Source organism: Monopterus albus, unplaced genomic scaffold (assembly GCF_001952655.1).
Source record: "Monopterus albus unplaced genomic scaffold, M_albus_1.0 scaffold447.1, whole genome shotgun sequence".
Classification (NCBI taxonomy): Eukaryota; Metazoa; Chordata; class Actinopteri; order Synbranchiformes; family Synbranchidae; genus Monopterus; species Monopterus albus.
In genome coordinates this window covers 105498-116004 of record NW_018128327.1, presented here as the reverse complement: position 1 = coordinate 116004, position 10507 = coordinate 105498, and the positions used below count along the sequence as shown (strand labels likewise).

General features: G+C 40.3%; 1 protein-coding gene across 1 annotated transcript; it reads right to left on the bottom strand.

Annotated features, from left to right (window-relative positions):
- Nucleotides 1–2962: 2962 nt before the first annotated feature.
- Nucleotides 2963–9914, bottom strand: LOC109952269 (olfactomedin-4-like). The gene is made up of 7 exons (XM_020587256.1): nucleotides 9805–9914; nucleotides 9537–9659; nucleotides 8776–8994; nucleotides 7281–7434; nucleotides 4321–4548; nucleotides 3691–3859; nucleotides 2963–3420 (listed from the first exon to the last, which is right to left on the bottom strand). The coding sequence occupies exons 1-7, from the start codon at nucleotides 9856–9858 to the stop codon at nucleotides 2985–2987; spliced, it is 1383 nt and encodes a 460-aa protein (XP_020442912.1). The 5' UTR covers nucleotides 9859–9914; the 3' UTR covers nucleotides 2963–2984.
- Between the last annotated feature and the right edge of the window lie 593 nt (nucleotides 9915–10507).

The following is a 10507-nucleotide window of genomic DNA, read 5'->3' as shown; positions in this document are numbered from 1 at the left end:
GCATCTTAAATATTTTATTTTAAGTATTTTATTTCTGTGCCATCTTTATTCAGGAATTGGGCCATGTGGACCCACCACAATTACACTAGTTATGCAAAGACAACTAGGCACACCTAGTTAAAACAAATGCAATCTAGTAACAACAGATCTGCATACGGGTAACAGTAAGGGAAAGCTCTCTGTATAATACAGCGCAGTTCAAGAGCAGAACTAACTTCCAAAATGATCATACAGTTGAAACAACACCTCTCTGAAATGGTCTGAACACAAACTGAACATGATCACCTTCCTGAAGGAGGAATTATTGCAGGACCCTTGAATTAGACTGACTTAGTGTTAGCTAGGTGGACCTAAACTGATCAACTGGATCAAACTCTGACTGCCTTAACTAATGCTACATTTTCTGTCACCATGTATCTTTAACAAAGTTTAGTTGGCTATTAATTGGTAGCCTGAGTGAAATGTACAAATTCTGTAGTTAAAGTTTTGACAGGGAGCAGTCTGCACAGCAATTCTGCTGATTGGATACTGCAGTGGAACAGTACTGCCATCTACAGTACACTGAGAAACAATGACAGAACCATTCATGTTTTAGTAAAGATTTTTTGACAACAATTAGTAATCATTTAGTTCACATAGACAATCAATGCCATGTTTTTATAATGGAAATGAAAAGGATCCACAGTTTTTCTATTCAGTAATGTATTTACCATCACTGATGACATAAATAAGCACAGCTGTAGCAGTGTTAATTGGAATACATGAAGATTCTTGTGTCTGTATTGCACACGCATGGACCAAGAGGTAGAAGAAAGTTTACCAGTCACATACCAGTCAAAGTATCTTTAATGTCAGAATCGGAATTGGAATCAGAATCAACATTGTTTGTCTCTCAGTGTGTATGCACAACGTTCTTATGTAAAGCAACAAATAGAGAGGTAAACAAGGGCTGAGAGGACAAAAAGAAAAGAAAAATAATGTGCAAAAGAAATGCTTATTAGGAAAATAAAAATTAAAGTGCTTATAAATATAGAAATATATATACACACAGTTTAGGTGCAGTTTTCCAGATAGATAGGTGTATTTACAAGGTATTACACTGATGGCCCGGGGGGGAGAAACTATTCTTGTGTCTGGTTGTTTTGGTGCACAGTGACTTGTAGCACTGACCAGAGGGGAGGAGCTCAAACTGTTTGTGTCCAGGATGTGAGGGGTCTGCAGTCCTGTCTGTCCGCTGGAGTCTGTTCCTGTCCTGTTTGGTTGCTGAGCCAAACCAGACAGTGCTGGAGGTGCAGAGAACAGATTCGATGATTCGTGTGTAGAACTGAGTCAGCAGCTCCTGAGGCAGGTTGAACGTCCTGGGCTGGTACAGGAAGTACATCGTCTGCTGTGCCTTTGTTGAATATCCACTTCAGGTCCTCGGAGACAGTGGAGCCCAGGACCTGAAGGGCTCTACTGCTGATACATTGCTGCTAAGTATGGTGAGGGGGGGTAGGGTGGGGTCTCTTCCTAAAGTACACTGTCTGACCACACCACAGGACCAGCTGTTCAACTTCCCATCTGTAGACTGACTTGTCACTGTCTCTCAGATAAGACCGATAACAATTGTGTCATCTGCGAACTTCAGGAGTCTTACAGAGGGGTTCCTCTGAGGTGCAGTTGTTGGGATAAAGGGAAAGTAGACTCACCTGCTGCTTCTTGTCTGTCAGAAATCTGGTGATCCACTGACAGGTGGGGACAGGCACAGTGAACATCTGGAATATGAGACTTTTACTTGTAACAGAGTTTTTTTTACACTGCTATATTGTTACTTCTACTTAAGTTAAGGATATGAGTACCTCTTTCACCACTGCTGTTTGAACAAGGGATGATATGGATAAGCCAAAATAGCCTCAACCTTCCTACAAATGTGCTTTTTAAAGATGTCAGAAAGCTGGGCTTGGCTTATCCCAGTAATCTTGCTTGACATCCTGATAAGACAAAAGTCCGCTTTTGTTGGATGAGCTAAGATTGCCGTAGCACACAATACAACAAAGAAAAAACACAACAGATTCAATAAAACTACAATAAAACAGAATTATCATGGCTCCACAAACATTAACAAAATTCATTTTTCTAGTTTAAGTGTTGTTGTGGTTTCCTATGCAGTTCCCTCTGCTGCAGTGGTGGTAAGTAGGATCTTGAGGGTATCTGTATAAATTTCCATTCTCTCCACCCGTATTTTGCATCCCTAAACAGGAACGGCTTAAAATACATATTCCATGAAACCAAACACCCAAATTCCAATAGTGTTGCGTTTCTTTTTTTTTCTCCAGTTCAAAACCCATTGCAACTCCTTAGTAACTATGATCACACCCCTAAGATGTGAGACTTAGATTTGAAATTGTTAGGTGTACTCTTACTGTATACTATGTGAAGTGTGGGACTAACCACTTGGCCTAAATAAACAACTTGTATATTGCTGGGCTTGTCACAGTATTTCTAAATTGAAAATTACATTGGCAAGTATGGTAATCAGAAATATTTACAAGGATTTTTCTAAAGCTTTGGTGATTCAAATTATTTTTTTGTGCTAAAAAAACATTTGAAACTTGAAATCTGAACACAGAAAGCAGTGTTGCGTTAGGTGGATTCCGGAAATTATTGCCATTTATTGCCATTACCTCTGTCTGTACAATGTACTGTGTTTCATTGGCAGGCGCTTAACAACGGTGGAAGGATCAACAAAGTAGAAGCATGTGAATTTAATAAATGGAAACAGTAGAAGATGCAGATGATAAAATTAGAGCAGTGGAATACTCAGTATGACATGAATGTTTTTGTACTGATGGACTGAGTAGAATGCAAATGTCTATTATGTTTAAATTGTAGTACAGGTCATTTCACACAACCTCAATGCTTTTTGCCAAGTCTTTTTTAAATACTGATTTTTATTTGTGAGCCATTATTTAAATACAGGCTTTTTATGGAAAATGTTGTCAGCATTACTCAAACAAAACCTTATACGAGACCATGTAGGCATCACTATAGGCGTGAAGCATCTGGTCCACAGGGCTGTAATTCAGGGCATAAATGTTGGGAGCCATCTTGAAGATGAAGATGCCGATGTTGAACCTCTCTGCCCCTGTCGCAGTGTCAAAAGAATAGAAGATCTCCTCTGTGCCCTTGTTGACATATCGTGTGGCATAGAGCACGCCACAAGCCATGAAGGTGTTGGTCACTGCCTGCTTGTAGACCGAGGTGTGCCAGGTTTGGCCAAGACTCAGCGGTTCACCCTCCTCCACCTTGGACAGCACCAGGTTGCCAAAGTCCTGGGTGGTGGTGTAGATCACCCATACACCAGACTCATCTGTTGCCAGGTCCATGTCAGTGAATGGGTAGCATTCCTCAAGATGGCAGAAGTTACCCTTTGAGTTAAATCTGACCAGACAGGGGACAGACGTGATGTTCAGTTTATGGGCTTCTCCTCATATATAGACATACACATATATACTGTTTAGGCATTAAATGCGAACACAAGACACTGAGCCCATGTATGTTAGTGCAAAATTCAATTTTTTAAACCTCTTAGTTCATGCTTCAAAACTGTTCTAGAGTATATTCATTTACTTGGACTCGCTGTCTGTCATCAATAAAACATTAACTTAATTCAGTTATGAATGAACTTAAAGACAAAGTTGAGCAGCGAACCTGGTGCCTTTAGGTAGTTGTAAGGTGGTAACCGTTTTGGTGGTGAGGTTGAATCGACAAACAGCATCTTGGTTGTAACAGTTGTAGTACAGGGCCTCTCCATACATAACCACATTAGGACCCTGGATAGTGTTGGTGGTTGGGTTAGTGGAGTGGATCTGGACATTACCTGGAACAAAAAGAAGAAGAGGAGTGGCTATACAGTAACCATAAATAGCATTTTTTAGGTGCCTTGCAATGCCATAAAATCTAACAATGAATTGATCTGGATAAATAACTATTACACTGGCCTATGACCAAAATGCTTTTGAGACAAAAATAATGACCTTTTGCTAATTCTGGGCCACTGAAAACAAAAATGAAAATTGTTGATTGACTCTGGTTTGTAAAATATGGCTCTGGCAATGTGTGAATTTTGCTTGTAAATGGTCAAACTGTCAAATTACAGAAGGAGGTTATAACCAAAAACTCTGGGTGGATCTGATGACAAATCAATTTGCTTTTGATACAACAAACTTCTCAGGTGAAACACTAGTCTTGTGTTGTGTCTTAGGCAGTACAAGTCAGACATTTTGTTTAACTAAGGCACTTACTTCACTTACTTATTGTAAAACAATGGCACTTCTTTACCTGGGACGCTCACCCCAGCAATGAGAGAGCTCTTGCTGGAGTAGCGACGGACATAGTTTGAGTATCTGTTGCCGGAAGTCATCACTACCAGCCAATACCATCTCTCCTTCCCTGCCTCCGGTTTGGGATCCTGACCCCAGGCTCCATACTTGTGGGAGTTACCATACTCTGATAGTGTGTTCACATCGGGCTCAGTGATGTTCACAAACTGACCATGGGGACAGCCACCTGAGGGGAAAATGCAAAATGAATCAGGGAAAAAACTGTACAGCTGGTTGAGAGGCACATTCACTGGTTGACAATTACTCTCTAATGGTGGTGAGAGCCTCCTACAGTTTCCTGATCATTTATACGCGATTAAGGAGGGCATTTTACAGATGTGAGTGGCCTCAGCAGATGTGCACCCTAAAGCCAGTTTCCTGGAGCAACTTCAGAAAAATTATGGTATTGAGAAATTATGAATGAGAAATGTTAGTAGCAGATTTTACCACTGTCCTCTTCATCACAGTGATTTACATACTTATGGTTGGTACTTATAAATTTAATCACTTTTATTGGCCAAGTCTCAGGTACAGAACCATGGCAGCCATCTGTGGCGTCAACACCACAGATGGCGCTAATTTGTCATTACGTTAACCAGGTTTGAAAACCTGAAAACAGGCTTTTTGGAGTGTTAAAAATAAAAACACTGACTCAATGTACAGTAGATATAGTAAGTATTCAGACCATTTGTTATGACACTTGCAATTGAGCTCTGGTGCACCCTATTCTTATCAATGGTTCTACAGCTTGATTAGAGTCCCGCCGTGCCTAATTTAATGCACTGGATAAATGTAGAAAAGGCACACACCTGTCTATATAAGGTCTCACAGTTGATGTTGTATGTCAGAGTGAAAACAAAGCCATGAGATCGAGAGAACTGTCCAAAGATCTGCGAGACAGAATTGTGTCAAGACGCAGATCAAAAAAAGGATACAAGAAAATTTCTGCAGCATTGAAAGTGGCCAAGAGCACAGTAGCCTCCATCATTCTCAGCATCAGGCTGTGATGGTGTTTTTCTGTGACTGGGGCTGGGAGACTAGTCAGGATAAAGGGAATTATGGATGCAGAAAAATATAGAGCAAATCTTAGGATCTCAGGCTGGGGTGAAGGTTTACATTTCAACAGGACAACGACCTGAAGCATACAGCCAAGAAAACACAGGAGGGGCTTAAGGAAAACTTTGAAAATCCTGGGGTGGCCCAACCAGAGTCCAGACCAGAACCCAAAAGAACATCACTGGAGAGACCTGAACATGGCTGTGCATCAATGCTCCCCATCCAGCCTGGTTGACCTTGAATGATTCTTTTGGAAGAAAATTCCAAAAGAAAGGTGCTGAGATTGCAGCATTATTCTCAAGAAGACCTGCGGCTGTCATTTTAACCAAGTACTAAGTGAAGGGTTTGAATACTTACATGCGGGTAAATGAGATATTTCAGTTTTGTTTTTAATAAATTTTCAAAACACAAGAAAATTGTGTTTTCACTTTGTCACTATGAAGTATTGTGTGTTGATTGATGAGAAAAAATGGAGGCCTGGACCCGACTGTGTAAAGTGCCCTGAGATGATGGTTGTGAATCGGTGCCATACAAATACAATAATAATAATAATAAACTTTATTTATATAGCACTTTACAACTCCAAAGAGCACAAAGTGCTGCACAGTGGAACATATGTATCAACTAAAAAATACTAAAATCAGTCCAAAAACACATGATTATAAAATCCTAGCAATATAAAGTTTCATCAAAATAAAATAGTATAAAACAACAAGTTAAACCATGTCCCTTTGGGGCAGATAAAACGGATTAAACACCAAAAGCCTGTTTAGAAAGATGAGTTTTTAAAGTAGACTTATAGACTGAATCCCAGGCGGTAATGAATTCCAGAGTCTGGGACCATAGACAGCAAATGAGCGGTTGCCCCATTTTTTAGGTCGGGCCTAAGGACAAGTGCTCAACGGAGCGCAGGGTTCGGCGTGGAGCATAGATAGATAGCAGCTCTGACAGATATGGTGGGGTGAGGCCATGTATAGCTTTAAAGACAAATTGCAGCATCTTAAAATCAACTCTCCATTGTACTGGCAACCAATGCAGTGAAAAAAGAACGGGGTAATGCAGGCATACCTGGGAGTGTTTAACAACAGCCGAGCGTTTTGAACCAGTTGAAGTTTCTGCAGCACAGACTGAGAAACACCAACGTACAAGGCATTGCAATAGTCTAATCATGAGGTAATAAAAGCGTGGACTGCTTTTTCTAAGTCTCCACGCGATAAAAAAGGCTTCACCTTCATTAAAAGTGGAAAAAACTGGTCTTGACCACAGCCCTAATCTGCTTATCAAAAGTAAAGCTGTTATCAAATATTACTCCAAGGTTTCTCACCATATTTATAGGTGAGGGGGCAGAGGCACCTAAGCTGTATAACAGTGTCACTGGATCAGGGCTGATAACAATATATTCAGTCTTATTCTCATTTAAGTGAAGAAAATTTTGGGCGAGCGATTTCTTAACATCCCGAATACAGTTATGCAATGGAGTAAGTGCATTTGAGTCGGATAGTACCAATGGCATATAAATCTGGATATCATCCACATAAAAATGAAAATGAAGATTGTGACTTGATATGATTGAAGCAAGTGGTGACATATATAAAGAAAAAAGTAATGGAGCCAAAAATAAAATGGCCTCTGATGATGGGTGTCATTTTGATGGAGATTATGGTCTGTTCACATCAAGTAAAATATTAAGCAAGTCATTTTGAGTACAAATTAGACTAAATCAGTTTTCTGTTGGTTTACACAATGTACCCAGAAAAACAATTGCTGCATGAATAGATTTTTTCTTAATTTCTCTGGAAAGTAAAAGACAAATAAAAATAAATCTCACCACTACACCATGTGAAGAATGATTTTAGGACTTACCATGTGGAGGCTGAGTCGGTTGGCTGGTGGGGTAAAGTCCTTTCAAGCACTGGCCCAGTTCCCTTTGCAGAAGCTTGCTAGCTTCTTGTCTCTTCACCACCTGCATGGTGTCATACTTTTCCAGCTGTTCCATCTCGGCTTTGAGGTCCTCGACCTGAGAGACAACAGCACAGCAGACATCACAATATACATGCTGTATGTGAAGTAATTTTTCAACTGAGGCCTGCAGAAATTTGAAAACTCTTTTACATGATCACCTGTTCAAAATGCAGAGGCACATGAGAGTGTTAGCAGCCTTGTGTAGCAAGGCTACAAGTGTTTGTTTTCCCCTGGTGGAACAACTGAAGTGCTGTCTATATTTGGGCAGTTCATGGGTGAGATTTGCTCTGATAAAATCCCTTAGAACGATGAGTGGAGTTGTCCATTTGTCCGTATGTACATCCACGCCGATGCTTGTGAACATGATATCTCAAGAAGACCTTGAGGGAATTTCTTCAAATTTAGCACAAAAATCTACATGGACTCAAGGGTGAACTGAGATTCTGGTGGACAAAGGTCAAAGTCAGTGACCTCAGGTCTGTCCATTACTGTGAATTTGACTAGTTGGCGGAGGCATACAACTCAGAAGTGGTAATTCTAGTCTTAAGGTTACATTGTTCTGTTGTCTTACAGAATACACTTAAGTAAAATCTATTTTACTCTTATTGCTTTTATCATGTTTTTATTTACATATTTGCTGCATATTTTTTACATATTGAGGTAATCGAAAAGTAACAAAGTCATCAAGTTGCTGTAATATTGTGATACTTAGATTATGTTACTGAATACATTTTAACAGGTAATTTATAACTGTATCCAAATAAAATTTTAAAGTAACCCTCCCAAACCTGCGCATAAGACAACATTGGAAACATTGTTTCTTGCAAGTCCAGTATTAAGCTAGGCTAATCACGGATCTTTTCTATTTGTCATTGGGCATTGAACAGGTAGTGAACACTAAGCCTATTTTATTTTATTTTAAAGACTACAGCTGTATGCTGCTGGAAACTGTACTGATGGTAGCTGTGGGAGTGTATCAAAACCCAAGGTGTAGTTGTGGGGTGTAAAATCAAAACTATGAGCTGAAAAAGATAAATAAATAAAGATGGGGTAAAGTTGAAGGGAATTGCAGAGTTGGGTGAGCATCACTACAAGCAAATGCTTTCACAATACACAGTCATTATATCAACTGTTAACACAAAATAATGACAATACCAAACAGATATTGCAACACTTGTTTCTAGAACAGTGAAACTGTATAGATTAAAAGTCACAACTCTTAAGAAAGCAGCGGTGCATATTTTGGACATTCTATGGGATGATGTAGTAAAGGTCTTACTGCTACTTTTAATGTGTTATAAATAAATGATGATAAAAAAATCATTTTTAAGTTTGCACACAGACACTCCCTTCTTAGATAATACCAGTGTTGAGCAGCACCCGTTTGTGAATTGACCTTTTGGGTGGTGTCACTTATGAGTCGCTGGTGTCCCAGGGTGGTGCTGTTGAGCTTCTCGATGAGCTGCATGATATCCCTCATTTCATTCTCTATCACCTGCAGGCTGAGAGCTCCATAAAGTTCTCCATCATTCTCCCTCTCGAGTATTGCCACATCTTCCTGCAGCTGGGGCAGGCGTCGCTCCAAACCCAGCAGCAGACTCTCCAGCTCCATGGTCTGTGGGGAGACTCATGGATTATACACAGATCAGCCATAACATTATGACCACCTGCTTAATACTGTTTACATAAGAGTCAACATGGCAGTTGGTTGGCACTCGTGTCACTCTGCAGCTCACTGTGCATCTTCTGTGAATCCATTTGCTTCCACAGTTCTACTGTCAGGAAGAGCACAGATGTGTCTACCATTCAGTGAAAAAACTTATGTAAAAGGAGAGAAAACTGTGGTCATTAGGATGAGTTAGAGAGAATCTTTTAGACAAATTCAACAGCCTCACCACTCTAGGTGTGATATCACCACTACAGCCCCTGCTCACCTGCTGCCTAATATACCCCACACAATGACAGGTACCACTGTAAAAGGTAGTCAGTCTTATTCACTTCACCAGCCAGTGTTCATAATGTTATTTCTGATCAGTGTACATCACTCAGGACTCCTTTGCCAAGAATGCATACATTCAAGTGTTTATTTACAATGTATATTTATTTGGAGTAGGCTGAGTAGGCAGATTTGGTTTAGAAATGACCATCATTAGTTACCTTCTGTGAGGTGATGTTGCTATTGCATTCTGATGCATTGTCTTCCACTGTGCTGAGTTTGTCATGAGGGAATCTCTGCTCTGAATTTGTCAACTCACACACACAGCTATCATGCCGAGTTGCCTGAAATCATAAATTAGATATGGCAGGTAAAACATAAATTCTAATTACCGCGTGTAAATATATCTACATTTGACCTGGTCAGACACTTTACAGTAACATTTAGAAGATAAAAGTAGATTTTTAAAACAATCACAGTATTGCCTACCTGTTCAACCAGTGTGAACAGAGCACACTGGAAGGCGATCGCATACAGCTTCATGGTGGATCTGAGAGCAGAGCTGCAGGAAACTGTCCCTGAACCCAGTTTGAATATGACTGTCTCTCTGCACTGGCATCTAGACTTGTGAGCACTCCCACTAACCTCTGCATGTGAGGGAGTGAATATGTGTATGCGTGCACTCTGGGTGTCACACTTCCTCTTTATAGGATCACTTCCTCTTTGTGGTTGGGATTGCAGCAACAAGATATGAAATTTGGTGAGCATACAATTCAATTTTATTCTGTTTGTATTGTGCCAGTTCACAACAAAAATCATCTCAAGGCACTTTACATAGTAAGATCTAGATCTTACATTATTATAGGAGAGAAACAAAACACTTGGTGAGACTGGAGAGAAAAGGCTTGGTAATGTAAGAAACCTGCAACAGACCTGGGTTCTCAGTGGGCAGCCTTCTGTGTCGACTGGATGGGGTGAGTGGAAAGAGGAGAGAGAAAAGAAAAGCATCAGGACAGAACAAACAATTGAACAATGGGCAGGTTGATGTGCCCGGTGACTGCTCATCAGAAACATACAGAGCCAGAGCTACCTGAGGAAATGTGCAGGGAGAGAGAGGACACACTATGGTGGCATATAAATGCATTGTGAGTGAGAAGAGGAGAAGAGCTCAGAGCATCATGTTTGGGTGGCA

Excerpts from the sequence above, each read along its gene's own strand:
- LOC109952269 (XM_020587256.1), bottom strand. The coding sequence starts at position 9,858 with ATGAAGCTGTATGCGATCGCCTTCCAGTGTGCTCTGTTCACACTGGTT. Across the intron at positions 3,860-4,320 it reads TGCTGGGGTGAGCGTCCCAG|GTAATGTCCAGATCCACTCC; the intron begins GTAAAGAAGTGC and ends TTTTTGTTCCAG. Across the intron at positions 3,421-3,690 it reads CAACTACCTAAAGGCACCAG|ATTTAACTCAAAGGGTAACT; the intron begins GTTCGCTGCTCA and ends CTGTCTGGTCAG.